Consider the following 22,828-nt stretch of genomic DNA (forward strand, 5'->3'; position numbering starts at 1 on the left):
ATGGAATTTCATAAGTTGACCTCTATGACCCTTGACCTTTGACCTACGTGCTCCAAAATCTAATCAGATCGTCTTCCTATGGTGATACATACTATCCTTAAGTTTGAAGTTTAAATCTCAAATGGTTCTTGAGATATCGCGCTAACAAACTCAATACAAGGAATTTCATAAGTTGACCTCTGTGACCTGTGACCTTTGACCTACGTACTCCAAAATCTAATCAGATCGTCTTCCTATGGTGATAAATACTATTCCGGAGTCTTAAGTTTAAATCTTAAATGGTTCTTGAGATATTGTGATAACGGTCAAACGGGACGGACGTACGGACGTACGGACGGACAACCCGAAAACATGATGCCTCCGGCACCACCTTCGGTGGCGGAGGCATAAAAAGAAGACCTACTTATAGGGTCATTTGCAGGTAAACGAAACAGAGCACATTTTCACCGATGTGAGCTGACATTTATAGTTTTGTGAGACAATAATTTTGAGGCCAGAATTCCGGGTATGGAAGATGGCAATGGTTTTCCAGAGACGCTAGTTTTATCCGCAAAAGAAGTTGAATAAAAATACTCAACTGGCGCAATAGTTGGGTCTTATACAACACAGCGGAAACTAGCATTCTTTTTTTTTTTTAGCGGACCAACCACAAATAAATTGTTGGAATAATTTTTATGTTTTCATGTCCATTTACCCAAATTCTTCATGTTTGCTTTTCATTAGTGAGAGAAGGATACAAATTTAAGCTAATGTAAGCTTATTTTTAATCCGATTCATTTTAAATGAACAAATTCAAGAGTAATTGTGAACGAGTCTGACATCACACATGGAACCCTGGAAATAACATCGACCGCTTGCGCGCTAATCCTCCACGATTGAAGGAACTACGTCAACATTAAGTGGATAAAGCCATGAAAATATTGTGTGTCAAAAATGTCCCCTGACTGTATTCCACAGATTGTTTGATGTTTTGAGTGACATGTTGTAATTGAATAGATGTTTGTTTTATAGCTAAGATAGTCGCTGTGCCTGTGGCATGAACCGACCACTAGTGGATGGCCTTGTTTGTGTATGCGTATCTGTGTAATGACCGCAATTTCATCCTTCACACAGTGGCAGCCCTGCCTTTTCTCATGCCTCTTCTTTATTACGATGGCATGACGATATTGAAAGTCTACTTTTCAAGATTGTATGTTTAGGTAGTAAACAAGGGCGTAAGACACATCGAGAGGAAGAGGGTTGGTCGAGATCGTTTTAAAGACAACATTGAATTTGGTATGCTTAATTGTCGTCCTCTTCGAAATAAGTCCACAATATTTCAGGATTTCATCACTGACCATTGATTGGAATATAGCATGTGTTTGTGAAACATGGTTATCTTCGTCAGATGACGCAGTCCTAGCAAATCTTTGTCCCAATGGTTATGTCTTCAAGCATTGTCCTAGGGTCTCCAAGCGAGGAGGTGGGGTTGGTTTCCTCTACAGGGACAATCTGCACCTTGAGATTAAACCTCCAGATCAATTCAACAGCTTTGAATCAATGTCTGGAACGATCTCCAATGGCTCTGCCAAGCTAGATATCATTGTTATCTACAGACCAACAGGTTATCAGTCCTACACCAAGTTCCTTGATGACTTTTCCTCACTACTTGATGAGATGATCTATAAACTGTCCCCGTTGGTGATAACTGGAGACCTGAACATTCATTTAGACACCACTTCATCTCCGTAAACCCTCAAGTTTAATGACCTCATCAATAGACACGCCTTATCTCGATTGGTCCACCGCTAGTGGATAGCCTTGTTTGTGTATGCGTTTCTGTGTAAAGACCACAATTTTATCCTTCACACAGTGGCAGCCCAGCCTCTTCTTTATTACGATGGCATGACGATAATAAAAGTCTGCTTTTTACGATTGTATCTTTAGGTATTAAACGAGGGCGGAAGACACATCAAGGGAAGAGGGGTGGTCGATCTAGAGATTGTTTTAAAGACAACATCAAATTTGGTATGCTTAATTGTTGTTCTCTTCGAAATAAGTCTACAATATTTCAGGATTTCATCACTGAACATTGCTTGGATATAGCATGTGCTTGTGAAACATGGTTATCTTCGTCAAACGACGCAGTCCTAGCAAATCTTCAGCCCATATTTTATGACTTCAAGTATTGTCTTAGGGTTTCAAAGCGAGGAGGTGGGGTTGGTTTCGTCTACAGGGACAATCTGCACCTTGATATCAACCCTCCAGATTAGTTCAACAGCTTTGAATCAATGTCAGGAACGGTCTCCTATGGCTCTGCCCAACTAGATATCATCATCCAACAGGATAGCAGTCCTATTCCCAAGTTCCTTGATGACTTTTCCTCACTCCTTGATGAGAGGGTCTACAAACTGGAGACCTGAACATTCATCTTGACAACACTTCATCTCTGTACACTCTCAAGTTTAATGACCTCATGCCATAGACATGCCTTATTTCAATTGGTAACATCTCCAGCTCATGACAAGGGCCACATTCTTGATGTACTCCTAGTATACAGACCTGCCAACCTCTGGAGTTCAAAAACTGTATTCTTTAGTGTCAAAAGTTGTATTTTACTGACAAAAGTTGTATTCTTGAAAATAAACACGAATTGTTACGCGGATCAATGCCTCTTACAGTTTCTACCTACAAGAAGAATTTTTGTTATTGATCATTGGTTGAATATGCATTATTTCGTCACGACTGGTGTGTTCGATTAACCAATAAACATCCCCAAATTGCCAATGTGTGATGCTTGTAGGATACTTTACAGGATAAAATGGACATTTTGCCATTGAAAATGGCGGACGCCCACATAAAATATTAATTAAAAAAAAAAAAAAAAAAAAAAAAAAAAAAAAAAAAAAAATCGTTTTTTTTTTTTTTTTTTTTGAAAATCGTATTTTATTAAGGAAAATCGTACTGTCGTATTTGCTTCTAAAAATCGTACTAACTACGACTAAATCGTACTGGTTGGCAGGTCTGAGTATAGAGCGGAACGCGGATAATCTGCTGATTTCGAATCTCCATGTAGTTCCGAGTATCTCAGACCACTCTGCCCTGTTGTGCATGTTTCGTTTTAAAAACCTGAACGCATTGAACGCACTTACACGTCCCGTAACATTAAAGGTCTGGACAGGGTAGCCTTTGCAGAGGACGTGGCAGAGAGTAACCTCATGCCCTCCATGGCAGAGGGCATCAAAACAGCGGTTTCTCGCTATAATGCTGACCTCAGTAATCTCCTAAAAATTCATGCACCTGCTAAGATATGAAAGGTCAAGAATCGCCAGGACAACCCATGGTATAACCCTGATATAACTGTCGAGAAGCGGAAACGGAGAAGATCGGGACGAAAATGGCAGAATGCCGCTGCTCGTATTGTAAGCCTCTCCAACAAACACTGTCACAATGTGATAAACAACATTGATCTGCACCCATTTTCATGAAACCTTCTTAGGTTACATGTCTGACATTATCTTCAAAACTAGGGGAAAATAATTCACCCAATTACATCTGGAGATGCTCTTGTTGTGAAGTCTGATATTTCAGAAAGGAAATATTTGTGTCGCACTGAGGATATTTGTAGAATACGCTCATATCACCGTTGGTATACTCACTATAATCCAGCAAGCAACTTGAAGGGTGTGGGGCTTACCTCTTGTGCATCAAGCAGTGCATACTGCAGCTTTCTGTTCCCACTGTCCAGTTTGCTGAAGTCATCTTCTCTTTTCTTGACCAGACGCAGAAGGTCATCGGCTCTCTTCTGGAGGGTCTCAATGGTGTTGTTAGCAAGGCTGTACCTGTCTGGCCACTCCAACTAGACAAATAAAAACAAAGTACAATTTTAATATTTGGCCAAATTAGAACTCTTCTATTTTAAAGGGGCTGTAACATGACAAGACTATGCGTCTTTCCAGAGGCCCATTCAGGGAAAATCAGGTTTAATACGACTACGGACGACGCGACCGCAGTAGGCCTACGTATTATCGTGCATGCAACATACGCGAAACCAAAGCGTGAGGAGAACTTCGGTCTGTTTCGTGAACGCTAACGCGCTGACCCAGTTAATAAAGTCCATTCGTTTACGTGCAGTTGTCCAAAAGAAGACGTAGATGGCTTCAACCAGTATTTCCCATGCTACAGCCCCTTTAAGCGACTTTGAATTTTTACTTCCAATGAAAACATAAAGTACACATGGGGAAAGCCAAAGCTTTGTTGTCCAGTATTTTATATGTCACAAACATCATTGAGTTGTCATTATACTGGATGCTATCAATATGACATCCCCACTAGAGCTTGAATCTGATGAAATGACAAGAAAAATGTGACATTTAGCACTGTATATCAACTGCTATAGCTAAGAGCACTTACCAGTCTCGCTTCAAGGGCCTTCACAGTATTTTCCAAGTCCTGTATCCGACTGCAAAAAAAAAAGTGAAAGAAAATCAACAAAACACAAAATTTCATCACAGATCTATCATCCATTTTGATAATCTTCATCTATGCTCATATATTTTGAAAAGCAAGATCCTCCTAAGACAATAAGGACAATGCAATGAATTTCAATAGGAAACAAACAATCTCTTGAACATTTTACTTTAACCCCTGCCTGTTTTACAATGTTTAGTATACACAGGCCCCATCTCAGAGTACAATAGATTTCATCCTACAAACCTTAGATTCTTTGCTTGTATACAAATTCGTTATCAATGATGAGGTTGGCAGGCAGGTGTTGATGTCTACTAGTTTTTAAAACCAAAGGAACACATAAAACATTTTTGGATCTGTAGAATACCTTCCCCTTCCCCTCTCCCTCCTCCTTTCTATTCCAGACTCATAGAAGTCTTTGCTTGGAGATCTACCTACATGTATACGCAGCAGTGACATTTGTCTGGAGCTGCTGGCAATGTCAATTCAGGTGACTAGCGTCTGCTCCTATCAGCTGCTCTCCCATGCCCCTCCCCCTTATCCATCCTTGATGTAAAGAAGTCAAATCTCATAGACCTACCTATTAGCAGCAGTGAGATTAGTCTGGAGCTCCTGGCAATGCCGATACAGCTCGCTAGCATCTGCTCCTACCAGCTCCTCTCCCATTCCAGGCCTGGTGACAGATGATGCTAGCCTGGCCTGAGCCAGCTGCTTACGGAGGTCCTCCAGCTCTCCTTCGTAGTAAGCTTCCATGTCAGCGATGTGCCGGGAATACTTCTCCTGGAGATCCATGCGGCTGGACGAGAGAAATACATACCCAGAAATGTTTTATTTCATTGATTTGGGCTTTGGGCCTTAAGGGAAAAGTGAGGTATAAGTAATGATAATAATAATAATAATAATAATTGATTCTAAAGTCAGATTATGGTCACTTTCTACTGGGATATTGTCCCCCATTGTCCCCCGCTTCTCAAAAGTTTTTGGTCCTGCCATTTGTTTTTACAACTGAAAGGTCTAATGTAATGTGTGTTCCAGCCCCTAACTCTAAAAGCGAAGTTTCACAATTTCTTTTCCAAATCAAACTAAACACTTTCACAATGGTATGATACCACATCATTTTGTTGTATTTTCTGGCCTTTGCTGCATGTGAGAATTTGAAATACATTGATTGCAAATCCACCAGGTCCAGTATGGGCAAACTGCATTTTGTGTATTCTGTCTACACAATCTACATCAAAATAAAAAGTAAATAACATGCCAACCAAATTGTTTCTCTCCTTACTTTGACGATGTTCTTGGACTTTCCACAAGCTTGGCTCCATTCGAGCCCTTCCCTTGGTGCTTAGATGATACCATTTCATCTCGAGGGGTGTTCTGTGCCGAGAGTGGATCATCTGACAGGAGAGAGTCCCTCTCTAGGGATGGCTGTCCTCCCCTAGGCTTAGAATGGGGCAGGTCCTTGTAGGTATCTCCTTCCTCCAGCCTCCAGTAGGTGAAGTCTGAGTAGACGGAACTGGTTTCATCTGCATCTTTTGGGAGAGGCAAGGGAGGATACTAATTAGAATGCTACCATTGCTAAACTGAATAGAGACTCAGACATATGGGAGCCCTAAATGTTCAGCATATGAAACATGAAATAGAGAACAGATGGAGTCCAAATTCAGGCAAATGCCTGCAAAATTACCTTCCTACATCATTTAAAGACACATACACATAGAAGTGGACTCCTATGTGGAATTTTAAACTGTTCAGGTGTCAACAGTGTTAGCCTTCAGTTTTTATGACCAAAAGGCTTTATGTAATGCTCTGCCTTTTCCCCATATGAAGTTATAATCAGACATTTGTGTCACCCGAAGACTCTCCGAGAGATGAGAGGTATTTCTTGATTGGCCAACGGATTTGCTGTGTGCTGACTTGTACACACATTAATGGTATTTCCACTAAGCCTAGTGTCAGGGAATTATGACCTTCGTCACATGGATACTGACGTCTTACCCTCTTAAAACAAGAGTCAGGGTTGCTGCAGGGTTTCCATGGTAAGGTTAATTACATTGACAATCACTAATGTAGATAACTCTATTCAACAACAATATCCAAAACTACTCTACTCGAAAATAAAATGTATCAAACTGACAAGATTGCCAGTAGCACCATTACTATTGGCAACATCGTCACTGATATAACAACAAAATACAAAATCCCCTGAACAGCCAGAGCTGCCAAAGACAGGCAACACCACATACCTTTCTGAGATGGTGTCATCTGTTCCAGCCTCTTCTCTTGCTGTTGCAACATATCCTCCACAAGATGCCTCTGGTGTGTCTGCAGCTGTTGCTGGCTCAACCACTCTTCCTGTAACTTGTTGACCTGGGTCTGGTACTCCTGCTGAAGGGCGGCTTGCTCCAACTCAAAGTTGCGCTGCATCTGCTGCAGAATGGCTGCCTCGGTTGCAGTAGCTGCTTAAAAATGTAATTCAAGTCAATTCAAGTTCATTTCCACAATCTGATAAAAATACAAAGCAATCAAAAGACAAACAAGAATACACCATAAATATAACATAACAGATAATGGTGGGATCAACAATGGACCTACAGCCTTTCTAAGGTCAATCCCGTAAGTTTATACATGAAAGTCAAATTTAACAAAAACATGAAGTAAGTAACTAACAATACAACAAGAGCAACTACAATAACAAAACAAAAAGGGTGGGGAAAAGGAATGGGAGAGGAAAGATAATTTTTATATGTTTGATAAGAGGCAATTTCGTAATAGATCATAATTGAGATGTTAATAGTTGAACCCATTATTTCTTATATCACTAAAGATGATATCGCAAATGATCATTTACTAGAAAATAGTTGGCCTTTCCTAAGCCAAAAAAAAAATCAAACTCTATTTTAAAAACAGATAAATACTAAAAAAAAAACAAGCTAGTTCAGGTTGGCCCCATGATTTCAGAATTTGCTACCTACTTGTAAGGCAGAAAACCCTCACAGATATTATCACTGAACCATGATTAGAACCCACGATCTCGTAAATGAGCATCTACAGTGTAAGTGGATAAACCACTCTTCCACAGTACACATTACCTGGTTGATCAGGGTTCCTCAGCTCCTACCTTAAACCCTCTAAACTTACTAGGCCCTCAAGTTGGGATTTGATTACACATGCTTGTGAATAGGTGCCTTAGTGAATGGACCTGCTGAATGGACTTGCCTGCTGTAGATTCCCCTGCCCTTCCCCTACATCAGCAACATTACGTACTTGCATCAAGGACATGATCATTGAACTTGGGATTTGAACCCACAACCTTGTCTTTGCATGTCTAAGTAAATGAACCACTCTTTCACAGAAGCCCTTACCTTGTTGATGTGGGTTCCTCTGGCCCTCACCCGACTGGCCCTGCTTCTGATCATGGACATCTGACCATGTGGTCATCTGGGTGTTGTCCAGTGAGCCGGACACATAGGTGGACGTCTCAGAGGTGTCGTCCAACTGGTCAAGGAGTGGCACCTCTTCCATGTTCACCTGGCCTACTTGAAATTAAAACAATCATTGTCATACAAATAAAATGTACTGGTTCACTTTTCATAAATCGCACATGTTACATGGAGTTATGTACATAATAGACAAGGGTTGGCTTCAGAAAACCCATGAGAAATAACACCTGCCATACAGACTTTTTGTCAATTAAATGGAGTGATTTGAGTAGCTTTCGTCAATTGTAAATTGTTACAGATCACACATTTATAAAAACATGTCCAGTTGACTAGTAGAAAACCTCCCTGCATCATCAATTAATGTAGCAAGCATTTTTTTTGCTGAGTCATTTCTTACTGGCTTCCATCAGCATAACAGTAGGACAGCACTTGAACTCAGATTGCAATAGAGCAGTGTACCAATGTACTTGAATGCTATTCACATCTTTCCCAACATAAGGCTCTTCAAGACCCTAGTCAGTCAACAGACATTACTGCCATTATGTCATAAATAAGGTATTCTAGGAAGGAACAATCATAGTGTGACTACATGTATGTCCGATTGTAAATGTAGTGCTAAATTCTCTACATAATCAACTAGTGAAAATAAAAATATCCTTCAACGGGTCTTTAAAGAACCAATACAACAACTAGGCTGATACAATTCTATTTGTCATTATTGTGAATTCAGATCTATTACAGAAAACTGTACATACCAGATGTACGCATTGTGTCTATTTCTTGAGAATGAGCTTCACCACTATCCCCTTCCTCTGTGCTAGCGCCCTGGACATGTGGTCGGACACAAGATGTAGCAGGTTCATGGTTCAAAGCACCATTTTGGAAGCTGCCTGTATAAGGTTTGTGGGATGATTCATAAAACAAAATAATGAAGCCCCTTTCACTATGAACATGACAAACAAAGAAAGCTGACAAAATATACAGTTCCTCATTCTACCCTCAACAATTAATATGGTAGACAAAGGAACATCCCTTCACTGCTGTTATGTAAAAATGTGTAGGACAGGTGAATATGCATGTAACACCTGTTCTACAGATTTTTACATAATAGCAGTGAAGGGATGTTCCTTTGTCTACCATAGCAATTGTGGAGGGTAGAATGAGAAACTGTATGTTTTGTCCGCTTTCTTTGTCCGTTATATTCATAGTGTTTGCAAATGCCACAATAGGGCAAATGCCTCAATAGGGCATTTTCGTACTGTAACCAAATTTAATGCAAAAGTGATGTGAATTGCCTTGATACAAATGACTGAATTCACCTGCTGCAAATAATTGTCTTGACCATCAAATGTGAATTTTGCATACATTACCCCGCCCGCCTCCGCCGTGGCGCGGGAACGGTGGCACAATTCCACGAGGCCTGTCTCCCGTAACCCGCGTGCCACCTCGAACCCGCGATCGACGTCCATGCCGTTAAACGCGGTTTCGGGGTGCCGGGGAGGACGGGCGGACGAGAGCACGGCGGGCGTCGTGGATTGCAAGTAGGCGACGAACCTGCGAGAGCGAGTCGGCAAGGCGTGCACCCGCCCTCTGCATGTCTAATCAAAGAGAGACAAAGAGACACACGATGGAGGCGAATCAACTCGCGTCAACGGGTGTAGCAAATCTAATTGCAACAGGTGCGACGTTCCCTGAGTAAGGCATCTTACAATAAGATATCCTTTGTAGACCGGGCGCCCATAGTGTACGTGTATAACAGGCTGTCTCAGGTCAAACACATGCACACGTACACAGTACAGTCGATTCGAGTCGAGGCGATTGCTACAACTGGCGCAAACCATGGACCTATTTTCATGTAAAATCTTTACTCTGAAAATAATTATACAAATTCTGTGATCTATGCCAACATAATCATAGTCCAAGCTTCTGTTTTATTGGTCTTTTCATGAAAACTACATCGAAATCACAACAAGAATAGCGCAAATAGATATGTGATAGTACGCCTTCACATGACTGACAGTTCAGTTGCAAACTGCCTGAGTCCACACAGTGTATTGCCACCGCAGCTGAGCGCTGCTGTCGGCGGTGCTGTCGGAGCGCCTGAGTGTGTGAGCGATGACCGGAGTAGCCAGGCCTGTCCGTGGTGTGAGGAGAGTCTAAACAACACTTTGAAATTGCTATCATTGCCCCGATTTCAATATAGTTTCGTGAATAGATGTATGAAACCTGGGCTTAGATTGTGATTATTCTGGCCATGTATAGTTGTATACTGAATTTCGATAATCATTTTTCAAAGTAAAGTTTTCACAAGCAAAGTAAAGTTTTCACAAGAAAATCAGACGGTCGTCATGGTCGTTTAAAAACATGATAATACTTTTAGTATGATACAGTTCTTGCATCAAATCAATTTTTTAAAGTATGGGGGGGGGGGGGGTCAGGTAACTCAAAGCGATTTGAGTGCAGGCGTGGTGTCCACGGGTACAAAGGGCTGAACCCCCGAAAGCTCGGGGGTTTTAGGCATTTAATTACGGTCAGATGAGCATATTTTTAATACCTTATTTGTTACACTGGCAGGTCGATCACTAGTTGGCGTGGGGTCCATAGTAGAGTTGCGTACCAACTACGCTGAGCTGAGAGTACGCTGGCCTACGTTACTATACCCTGAGGGACGCAAAAAAGTATGCAAGATGGACGCAAACAATTTAATATGTTTAACAAAATTCGCGCACTTTCGGCGTAGAAACTTGACGCAGAAAGTACGCCTTTTTTACGTAACACTACGCTACTAAACTAAACAAACTGCATCTTTAAATGAATTAATGAAAAATTAGCCCAAGAAAAATGAGCCCCCGAAAGATAAAAAAGTAGCCCCCAATAATTTTCCCAAAATTTGATATAGATCGAGTCCCCGAAAAAAAAAAAATCTTTCACTGGATTCTACGCTCACAGTCCCACACACAGTCGAGTCAATTTGTGCACAAACCATCCGATTTTTCGCGTAAAATCTTTACTTTGAAAATAATTATACACATTTTGTGAACATGCAATGCCAACATAATCATAATCCAAGCCTCTGCATAATGTAGTCTTTTCATGAAACTACATTGAAATCACAACAATAATAATGCAAATAAATCGTAATTATCGAGATCCTATCTGACATAGTTTGTTTTACGATGCGCCACTCATGGTCAAACAGCATATATTATAAAAATTCTCTATATAAAGATAATCTAATTTTTTTTTTTGGAATGCACATAGGCCTCTATCTATCTATCTATTTGGCCCCCTCCCCTAGAATCCCGTGGATTTTCCACGGGTCCTGCTAGTATATTATTAATACGCAAAATCGCCGCGGGGGGTCCGAAACGGGGCAAAACGGTTCCTCAAAAACGTCTTTCCCCGTCCCCGTCCGCCTCCGCCGTGGCGCGGGGACGGCGGCACAATTCCACGAGGCCTGTCTCCCGTAGCCCGCGTGCCACGTCGACCCCGCGATCGACGTCCATGCCGTTAAACGTGGTATTCGAGGTTCCGGGGAGGACGGGTGGACGAAAGCACGGCGGGCGTCGCGGATTGCCAGGAGGCGTCGAACCCGTGAGAGCGAGTCGGGAAGGCGTGCATCCGCCCTCTGTGCAATCAACAAAGAGAAACACAGCGGACGAGAATCCACTTCTGTCAATGGGTGTAGCACATCACGTAGTAACGGGTGTGGCTTACCCCGAGTTTAGGCCTCTTGCTATAGGATACGCTTTGTAGCATGTAAGAGAAATACACATTAACAGATGACTCACCCGGGTGAGGGGATGTAAGAAATGCACGCTCTCACGGGTTGGGCTTACCCGTGTTATGCGTCTTTTTATATGATATGCTTTGTAGGCCAGCCGGACCTGCTGCGTGTACGAACGTACGTGTATAATGTATGCGATGATTCTACGCTCACCGTCACACGCACAGCTCAGTCGCTTCGTCTTTGATTCTATGATGATTGCCGTGATTTATATAAAGTTTACATGAATAGAGGTATGCAAGCAGGGTTACTTTGGTATTATCCTGTTCATGGTTACTGAATTTTGAAAATCATTCTTCAAAGTAAAGTTTTCACAAGAAATTCATCGTATCGTAACTGACATTTCAGTTGCAAGCTAGCTGCCGTGAGGCACGGGCAGTGCAGTGCGCCACTGCTGCCGAGCACTGTCGGAACTGTGACTGTGTGTGAGGTGAGGTGAGCTGAGCTGAGCTATTATAGAGTAGACTCGACATTTTGAAATTGCTCTTATTACCCCTATTTCAATATAGTTTCGTGACTATAGAGGTATGAAACCTGAGCTTAGATTGTGATTATTCTGTCCATGTATAGTTGTATGCTGAATTTCGATAATCATTTTTCAAAGTAAAGTTTTCACAAGAAAATCAGACGGTCGTTTAAAAACATAGCCATTGATTGGCATTGTCTACAGCTGGATAGAATACTTTTACTATGATACAGTTCCTTCATCAAATCAATGCATTAAAAGGGGTATTACGGTGCGCCATTCATGGTCAAATAGCGTTATAAAAATCGTCTAGATTCTAGGCCTAGATAGACCTTATATAAAAATAATCAAATTTTATTTTCGATAGCACATAGGGTCTAGGCCTCTTTCTATTTACCCCCCCCCCCCCCTCCCCTGCCCTCCCCCTAGAATCCTGTGGATTTTCCACGGGTCCTGCTAGTTTTTACATAATAGCAGTGAAGGATGTTCCTTTGTCTACCTGAGGAACTGTATATTTTGTCCGCTCTCTTTGTCAGTCATGTTCATAGTGATAATGACTTGCCCTACCTAAAAGCATGTAACAAATACAAATTACATTCTGACTACTAAAATAAAATTACTTGTAACAGGTGAATGAAGAATTTGTATCGAGGCACTTAACAAAGATGTACAAATTGTACATGCATTTCAAGTCTGATTACATAACAAAAATGGCCTCCTGCCCAGCTTTATAAACATTTTATAAATGTACCCACATTTTAAGCATAATTACCTATCTGACAAACCCCATCTCATGGTTACAAAAAATATTTGTATTGAAAAACATATATTTGTATCAGGTGAAAACAACACTACAAGTATAGTCACTTACAATGTACATGTACATAAGAAGATAGTGGATTTGAATGAACTATTCTTAGACTATTTCTTATCAAATTCTAAGATATTCAAATATTTCTTACAATAAAACTTACATGAGTAGCAATAAGTCAATTTGTATATACGATCTGCGCATGGGCAGAATAAAAGATATTTGTACAATATTGTAAAACACACCAAGACAAATACTGGAAATGTGCTCAAGAAAGTACTGTAATAACTATTCACCAACTGACTGTACATTCTATAATACACTGTAGGTGAAGTATTCTTTTCAAGAAGGCAAACAAAAGATATTCATGAAGCACCTCCATGACTTTGGCTGTGATTATTCTAAAATGCTCAAAGTGGGGATTCTCCATGTTTAAATGATATGCAAACAGGTGAAATGAATAGACCCTAACCCTGAATAGACCTATGATATTCAGGGTCAGGGTCAAGGGTCCATTCAAGGTTAGGTTCTATTCATTTCACCCAATATGCATATAATTTATGAGGGAGAAACCACCTGCGTGTTACAGTATGTCTGTTGGACAAGCCTCTGATAAATTCATGTTATCAAGAGCAACTTCTGTTTAAAATGTTTGCATAGAATTTGTAAATTAGTCTCTTTTGGCATGTCAGTAAGAAAACTTTAAATTCATTATACTGCATAATTATGATGGACAATAACAAACCCCTCATTTATTTCAGAAGATTGCTGCACTGAAAATGGACATGAAGTCCAAAGAAGAAGAGACAAAGTTGGAGAAAAGGAAAATTGACAAACTTGAGGGGAAAATCAACAGACTACATGAAAAATTGGATGAGCATGAGCAATACAGCCAACGAAATTGCCTGAGGTTTTATAGCATCAAGGAGACCCAGGGAGAAAACGCTGACAAGCTGGTGTGTGACGCAGCGGACGCGGCGGCATAACGCTGCTGAATCCAAAGTACCCCACCGGCATACTGCCGGGGGATACAATTAATATATTAATATAGACTCATGATAATCAATGTACCAATACTGATAATAATAGTAATTATAAAAAACAGTACTAATACCAATATTGAGAAAAATAATAACAATCATATAATGCCATTCAATTGAAAACATAAATGTAAACATCTAGGTATTATCATCAATAATATGCAGGGAGGTGCTCCCTGACATTACCAGTAATATCAATTATCATTATTTATACACAAATAATCAACATCATTAATCACCACAAAATTCAATAAACAATCACTAGACATCACTATGGATTTGTATTAATATTGTTTAATAATATTGTTTAATAACATTAAATATAATCCTAACTATCCGCCAAGCTTAGCGCTTATAATTATATGCATATCATCTCATTCATGCCATCCCAGCTCTAGTTCCTCAACTCGTCCAACCAACACGCACAATAATACCGCCAAAATGCCACAGGGGAACTGAAACCACACACCAATATATATTAGTGGGACAATAAAAAACGAGTGACCCAGCAGATGCTAAAAGGTTTTTAATAGGTCATCACAATAACAGGAACGATCGGTGGAGTCAAAATAAATAAGAAAATCTCATTTGTCTGCCTAAAAAATGATTTTCACACGGGGTAGACAGGGTCTTAAAACTAATATTACGTTGAAATATGAATATAAATGGAACAAAATAAGGAAAATTTTCGACAATAATCAGGTAAAAAGTATTTGTTGTTGGCTGATTTTCGAGATCTTTGCACCCATCGAGAGCTGAATTCCTAGACTATCACAACATCAGAGTGTATGTCGCATGTGATGAAGCTATCGACATGTGTACAGAGCTAGCTATATGAACCACCGATGTATTATGACTGGACTGTCGATGTTCCCTCCTAGAGAGGGCCAGTTTAGAGCGGCATCGCGCATGGGACATGAAAGTCCGGAGATAGAGACCAGGGTGACCTCGTTGCGTAAGAGGTCGTTTTGTTTTTCGTTGGGCCCCTAATCCCGCAACTTCCCACTCTTAGTGATAAGAAAAGCCAATAGAAATACGGAGCACTCCATCTCTCAATGTTTTCAAATCCAATTTAAAAACTTATTTGTTCAACTGAGAGATCTTATTTTGTAGAATTTAGTAAAAAGGAGCTCTTAACCAGCGCAGCTGAATATATTTTGTATAAAAGCTGCGCTATATAAATTTATTATTATTATTATTATTAGGGGCAGAGTCTCCACTCCTAGGTTAGTAGCTCTATGCTCTCACCATTCTTTTCTCCACTGAGGAGTTGATCCTTGAGCCATTGAAGCTGTTTTCTATGATGATCCTGCTGGTCTCGCATCTGTTCTTCATGCTGCTGTCTCAGAGTTGCAAACAGCTCGGCAAGGTTCTCATCCTCTTCTCTTTGTTTGGCTAAATCAGAAAGTAAATTATTAAAAGGGATCACAAAAGCCTTAGTACACAATACTGTTCCTGTCGCCACAGAAGCAGACTCTTTTTAACCTGCACGACAGCTTTATTCATGTCCGTGCAGACTTTTTGATACATCTCTGGCAGGGTTGGGCGGTAAATACCGGTGGCGGTAATTACCGGCGGTAAATACCGGTAAATATCGTCCGGTAAATAATATGCACGTCGGGTAAATATGTAAAAAACGGGAAATATGATTTTAATTCTCTATTTATTAATAATTTTACTTGTTTTTAGCCTCATAACTGAAAATATTGTTCTGAAATAATTAGCAGCACAATACTCATAGTAGGAACACACAAACAGATTTAAAAAATCCTCACTGCGTACAAAATTGTACACACCCAAACAAATGGCATTTTGTGCATACCGGTATGCTAATTAATAGGTATTCATGAATATGGTAATTAGCAACTGGGAACCAAAACCTTCATACAAGCCACTTCCACTACAAAGCCGAAGATATTTGAACAAAATCAGCGAAAACTTGAACAAAATCGGGCAAGGAACAAAGAAGCTAAAGCTCCCTGAAATGACTCGCCACTAGAGGGCGACATTCAACCCGATGACATCACCCGTGGACAACTCTCCATGCCCCTCGTACATCAAATTTCATGTTTTTCCTTCTTTCTTGTGATTGAGATGATAGAATGCAAAATGATATTCTACTTCACATGTTATGAAATCCGATCAAGAACACAAATAAATAGGAAAAAAACGAAAGACTTGTGAAATTTGATGTACAAAAGGCATGGAGAGCCGCCCACAAATGACGTCATCAAACTGAATACCGCCCTCTAGCAACTAGTCACCCCAAAAAGCCTCAACTTCCCCACTCCCCGCCCGATCCCGTTCAACTCCTCACTGACTCCACTCAAACATCCCAAACTTCACAATAAAAGCAACTTAGTATGAAGGTTTTGGTTCCCTTTAATGAAGAACATATCTAGATTAGGTGTATATTTGGTATCTTTTTCCTGTATTTTTTTCCAGTATTACATAATTACAGACATAGACAAACACACAAACAAACACACACACACACACACACACACACAAATAGTACACACAAGAGCAACCATATTCACCACCATTGTTATTATGTTCAAAATTGGACAATCCCTATGAACAAGTGAGTGGAAAAATATAAAAAGTGGTAAATACCAGTAAAAAGCGGTAAATACCGGTAAATACCGCTTATTTCCCGGCGTCCAGGAAATAAGCCTCCGAAGCGGGAAATATGCCAACCCTGATCTCTGGCCTTAAAGAACTATACTATGATGGGATTTTAAGAAAGTTTGGTACTACTAAGTAAATGAAAAGAGGGTTGGATTTGATTTTCTCTATATTCTCTTTATGCTTAACATGAAAATTTGTACATACATTTAGATTTTAACATACAAAAAACAAAATCAAAATGATAAGCGTGATAAAGATGGTAAAATGTATCAATGTAATATATATTTGCATACATGAACATGTAGTAACTCGACTGATAATCTCATAACGGAATGAAAGAAAATTTATTATTTACAAAACTTTATGATACTCCAGATTGTCACATGTTGGTATCGCTGAATTTCCCAGGGATGGGGGTTTGGACACACAATCAATGTACATGTAGCTGCATTACTATCCTGGCTGTATATTAAACCTGTTCTATTGATTCTCAACATTTCAAACACCACTGTACAAAACTTGACTGATTTCACTCAAAATCTGTACTTTAGTGACAATTGATGACACCTAAATAGCAGTAAAAACTATTTTTTCAACTCACCAATGTTAGAAAGAATAATTTAAAAATTAAAATTGTGAGTCTGTCAAGCTTGCTTACAGCAGGGAATAATTTTCCTCAAATTTTTTGATTAGCAATTTCAGCCGATGGATAAATATTTCAAATGAAATTCTGTACATTTCTATGGAAGAAAACTGCTACACAAAAGATATTTTGTATAGCAGTCATGCAAAAATGCATAGCAAATTGCGATGCGATACCAGGAAAATTATTCCCTGCTTACAGCCACATCGGCATCATCGTGTGCATTTGTGTGTTATTTGTGTATTGACTATTCATTGGTGCAATTGCTGCCTTTTAGCATGTAGTGCAGCGCTAGAGGTCAATACGCATTAACTCCCTATGCTTTGCTGGAGTGGGTTTGGAGGCATCATGGCCCCAACGTATCATGACAATTACCTTCTCTGCTTGCTTGACTTCCATGATCATCATCAGTGAGTCCTTCCTCCATGTCCTGCAAGCTCTCTTTCCCAGCAGCGAAGTCGCTCCCTGAATCAGGTTCGTTGATGTCCAGACTGGGTGCTCCGCCGAAGAGATCTCCCATGACGGCATTGAGTGACGTGGGACCATGGGAGGTGGGTCCCAGGAAGCCGAAGGAGGGCAGGTACATCGCCCTAGACTGCTGGAATTGGCTGGTGAAAACAACAAAAACTCGAGACTCAACAGCTATTTTGTACATTCTGCGCAAAAAATACTTTTATGGGGTACTACGTCTACTACTTGTATTACATGTATAAGTGCATTATGAACAGCTTTTTAAAAAAAAAATTAAACAATTATTTAAAAAACTATATTTTAGCAATCATAGGAATACTTGACATGAGAATATGGTACTAACGTGTTCTCTAATTTCATCTCTATTTTTCCTTGTGCGACTCAGAACACAAGTTCTATAAATTTCCTTGCAGTGTTGTTATCATTACCACCTCAAACCAATTTGCAACTAGGATTGTTGATGTTATGTTTACCACCCTCCACAATTGCCCAGAAATAAAGGCAATCTTCATAAATATTTTACAACTTGTGTAAAATCTAACAGAGTAACAGGTGCATACAAATGTAGCATATTTCTACCTAGAATCCCTGGTGAAAAAACCATTGATTTCCCTTTTCATCCATGATTGCACTTCCATGGATCATGATGGATGGCATCTGGAATGGATGGCATCTGGAAGGACCTATTTTCAAAATACAATCAAATTTATACACCTCTGTCTTTTAACTAGCCATACTGTTTAATACATTCATCTCTCAATAGATATTGCATACATTATTTGTTGCAAGGTCTGACAGATACAGCTTTTTTCCTACATGTACCTAACAACACATACTGTAATGTACTGTATGCAATTTGCATTCCAGATATTGAAAGACAGTAAATTATTTGTAACAGGTGAATGGAAGAATTTGTACAAGGCACTTCACAAAGCAAAATGCACTTATTCTATTACAGAATGAAAGTGGCATATTTCAGCGGGGGGGGGGGGGGGGGGGGGGGGGAGCCGGCGACGGGGGGGAATGTCGTGTTGATTTTGGTTATTTCCACTATAAACACGACGAACAAAGAAAGCAAACAAAATATACAGTTCCTCATTCTACCCTCAACAATTGCTATGGTAGACAAAGGAACAGGGGAATATGAATGTGACACCTGTTCTACAGATTTTTACATAATAGCAGTGGAGGGCTGTTCCTTTGTCTACAATAGCAATTGTTGAGGGTAGAATGAGGAACTAAATATTTTGTCCGCTTTCTTTGTCTGTCCTGTTCATAGTGTTCTCTCTTTCAATAGGATTTGCTCCTGCAAGTATGCCTGATTTGGGGTCATGATAAATAACTGGTCTAAAAATCCTCAAAGAAGACAGATACACACAAATGTTTAAAGCCTAGCCACAACAATGAACTCTTGAATAAATTTAAAAAAAAAAAAAAAACATATAAAGGCTGAGTAATGAGCAAAGAAAAATAAGGAAATTAAAATGCAGTATCGTAATTAAATACATGATAAAGTGAATAGATCTGTTATTTTCTCAAAGACAGATAAATTATTACCTGGGGCCCGTAACACAAAGAAAAAATAGTAATTGATTGCTATTTTGCAACTGAACATGAAGTAATATTGCTAAGCTTTGTGTTTAATATACATGTACATGTAGGGCCAAGAGCTCAAAATTATTTTCACTATACTGACAATGACATCCTGTATTTAACAAGGAAGCAAATTTACCTTTCTCTGCTAAGATTTATCTCCTCGATGTCTTCTTCTTCCTCTTCCATTCGGTTTTCCTTCATCCCTTGATTCCTCCAGCTTTCAATCATATACTGCTCCTCTCTTCGCTGGTAAAGATTTGAAGATGCCGTCCCCAAGTATTTCTCTCCATCTTCATCTGTTTCTGTGCTTCCATCAACATCCTCCTCCTCCTCCTCCTCTTCATCATAATCATCATCTCTACTATCACTGTATTTTCTCTGTTGATGTCCACTTCCATTCATCCGAGCTTGAAGTTCACCGCCATTCAAAACACTCTTCTCTTCTGTCCTCCTTTCACTTCCCGTCTCCACCTCATCTTTCTCATCCGTAGCACCTCTGAGCATCTCGTCATTCAGGGCTTCACCATCCCTGTTCGAATCAGCCTCTGGTTCCCCCTCGCTCCCATCAGACTGATTGGCACCTCCTGGTTGACCTTTGACCGGATGACCTCTGACTGAATGACCTCTGACTGGATGATACTGTCTCTTTGACCTCTGGGTCACAGGGTCACTGTCCCATGCACTGGTATCGTCAGATTCTTCTTCTTCGGACGTCTGCAAGATGTTGTCATCTTGATGGAAATTTTTCTCCATTAGCCTTTCTGCCATCATGAAAGTACGGTTAAATGTTAATTTCTGAGAAGTGAAGATGATTGACTCAGTTTGGTTCCTTCATCATTATTCCAATCTTCTGCAAACAAACAAAAATAAAAAGACCAAACAAATTGGAGTAACAATCTAAAATGTCTCACACAGGAAGAAAAAACTAGATTTATAAGTCGTAAATGTGAAGTTAGTTGTCTCCTGTAAAATCTCAATAAAAGTAAGGACTCTGCGCACTTAACATTTTCACTTGAAATTGATGAGGATTTTCTATAATATTCACTATGTTTATGTCTGATCTCATCTCATTTATTCTTATTCTTAATACGATCAAGAACAATAGCTATGTATGTCATTTCCACAAGGCACAAGTAAAGCCAATTAAGGCAGGGGATTTTTGACATGAAATTGAAAGATGGCATTTGAAGACAAAAAACATAGATACTTTTCTTATTTATAGTGTTTACTTTTTTATGCATAAATACATGTAGGTGGACCATATCACTAAAAATAAAATACAGGGGTGTCAACTTTGGGGAACTGCTTCGAGGGAGATCGTATGCAATTTTTATTTGGCTCAACAGGGAAGGGGGGGGGGGTGTTGAGTAAGAAAAAAAAATTGGTAGTGCAGGAGATTTTTGGCACAGCTACAGTCTTACTCTCTAGAAATTAAGATAAGGATAAGTGTCAACTTTGGGGAACTGCTTCGAGGGAGATCGTATGCAATTTTTATTTGGCTAAACACAGAAAGCCGAAAGGGGGGGGGGGGTGGGGTGTAGAAAAAAAATTGAAGTGTCTCACTACCCCCCCCCCCCCCACACACACACACACATAAAAACATTATTGTCATTAGATTTAGAGTTAGACAGCAACTAAGCAGTAAGCTGCTATGATTTATGAATGATGACAATCCAGCAAAAACGCATAGAGATTAACATTATCTTCATCACCATGAAGCGGCACTTAACTTGAAGAAGACTCAATGCTAATGCGTATTGACCTCTAACACTGCACTGCGTGTTAATAGGCAGCATTTAAATACATGAAAAGTCAATACACTCATAACACACAGATGCACACCATCATACCGATGCGGCTGATCGGCAAGTTGGACAGTAGACTAGACTCACAATTTGAATTTTTAAATTATTCTTTCTAATATCGGAAAGTTGATTTTTTTTTTTTAAACTTTACTGCTATTTAGATGTCATCAATCGTCACTAAAATATCGATTTTTAGTGAAATAAGTTGAGTTTTATACAGTGGTGTTTGAAATGTTGAGAATCAAAAGCACAGCTTTTAGTTTTAATACACAGTCAGGATTGTAATGCACCTAATGTACTGTGAATGATGAGCAAGTCACGCAAATCCTATACAAACACACACAAAATGACGATTAAAACGCTGTTTCTTACCTAATTATTAGATGTGGTAGTACAGATGTCCTACATGGATGGCCGTGGTGTATTACGAATAAATGAAGTAAAGTGTATGGTATAGTCTCAAGCAAAAACATGAAGTTCAGCCACATGTGAGAATATCAACATGATCAATGCACTAGGAGTGCAGTTTCGCGTTAAAAACGCGCGAATACCCTCCACGTACGAACGTCTGCTGCACCACTGATCGATCTGCACTGATATAGGGTCAGGCGCTAGCGCAGCACCTGCTGCCACGGCCGTACCGTACGCACTCGGCGCGCCGATCGAGATAGAGCACTGAGCTGTGTCAATAAGCTTAGGGGAGGGGGGGGGGGGTTCTTATTTATCTAATCTAGGCTTATAGGGCGAATACAGTGGTTGAACTGAAACAGCCATCCGTAAGAAAAGTGATAAAAAGGAGAAGAATCAAATATATAATTTGTAAATGTATTTATAACTGTGGGCCGGATACTTGTTTCCGCACTCAATCTCCCGGAGGGTGGGGGGGGGGGGGGGGCGCAGATCGAGGCGGCATCGTGCCCCTTCTCCACTTTTCCAAATACTCCGAAAGTGCCACTTAATCTTTTACATAAGAAAAGTGCCCCCCCCCCTTTTACTTCAGATAAGTGACCCTTTTACTTTGAATATTAAGTGCCCCTATTCCTTTCATCATAACATGTAGGTCTATTAATACCCATTTATTTATTTTTACCCAAAGCTCGCTTGCATCAGTTATATAATTATATTTCTTATCCAAGGTCTTTTCAATATTAGATTGCATCACGGTGCTTCAAACTCCCTCATGTAATTTTTCGAACTGCGCCAGCCGGACCCGTAGTTCAGGCGCGGATCCAGGATTTCTTAGGGGAGCAGGCCCAACTTTTTTTTCAAATTTTTGCCCCCGAAAATTTGAAAATCGCGCCGGTCGAATAGTCGCTCAGTTGGGGGGGGGGGGGGGGGGGGGGGGGTAGTGAGCACATTTTTTTTTTTTTTTTTGTCCTCGATAATTTAAAATTTGTACCCCCCCCCCCCCTTGAGCGCTAAAAAAAGCCCCCAAAAAGTTAAAAATCACGTGCTTTTACATGATTTTTTTCTCAAGGGGGGGGGGCCGGCCCCCTGGCCCCCCCCCCCCTGGATCCGCCACTGCCGTAGTTAGCCTACAACTCCGAACAATTTTACAGACCATCACACCCACCTGCAAAGGACTATGTTAAGAGAAAAATAAAGTATTGAAATCATCCTTGATAATGTAATCACAATGTAGGGATAGTGACCAAAGTCTAAAAATGCCGGGCTTATTACCCGGGGCGT

At 40.1% G+C, this 22,828-nt stretch overlaps 1 protein-coding gene across 1 annotated transcript in view; it reads right to left on the reverse strand.

The window, feature by feature from the left end:
- The window catches only part of LOC581758, a 32,419-nt gene extending 10,714 nt beyond the window's left edge, over positions 1-21,705 (reverse strand). Inside the window, exons 1-11 of the mRNA XM_030991504.1 lie at positions 21,512-21,705; positions 19,471-20,184; positions 17,643-17,875; positions 15,242-15,388; positions 8,645-8,779; positions 7,812-7,985; positions 6,693-6,908; positions 5,732-5,978; positions 5,030-5,245; positions 4,393-4,441; positions 3,677-3,838 (exon numbers count right to left, since the gene is read on the reverse strand). Coding sequence (XP_030847364.1) covers positions 3,677-3,838; positions 4,393-4,441; positions 5,030-5,245; positions 5,732-5,978; positions 6,693-6,908; positions 7,812-7,985; positions 8,645-8,779; positions 15,242-15,388; positions 17,643-17,875; positions 19,471-20,105 — 2,214 coding nt within the window. The 5' untranslated portion in view covers positions 20,106-20,184; positions 21,512-21,705. The remainder of the gene's footprint in view (positions 1-3,676; positions 3,839-4,392; positions 4,442-5,029; positions 5,246-5,731; positions 5,979-6,692; positions 6,909-7,811; positions 7,986-8,644; positions 8,780-15,241; positions 15,389-17,642; positions 17,876-19,470; positions 20,185-21,511) is intronic.
- Positions 21,706-22,828: the final 1,123 nt, after the last annotated feature.

Source organism: Strongylocentrotus purpuratus, unplaced genomic scaffold (genome assembly GCF_000002235.5).
Source record: "Strongylocentrotus purpuratus isolate Spur 01 unplaced genomic scaffold, Spur_5.0 spur5_scaffold_2, whole genome shotgun sequence".
NCBI lineage: Eukaryota > Metazoa > Echinodermata > Echinoidea > Camarodonta > Strongylocentrotidae > Strongylocentrotus > Strongylocentrotus purpuratus.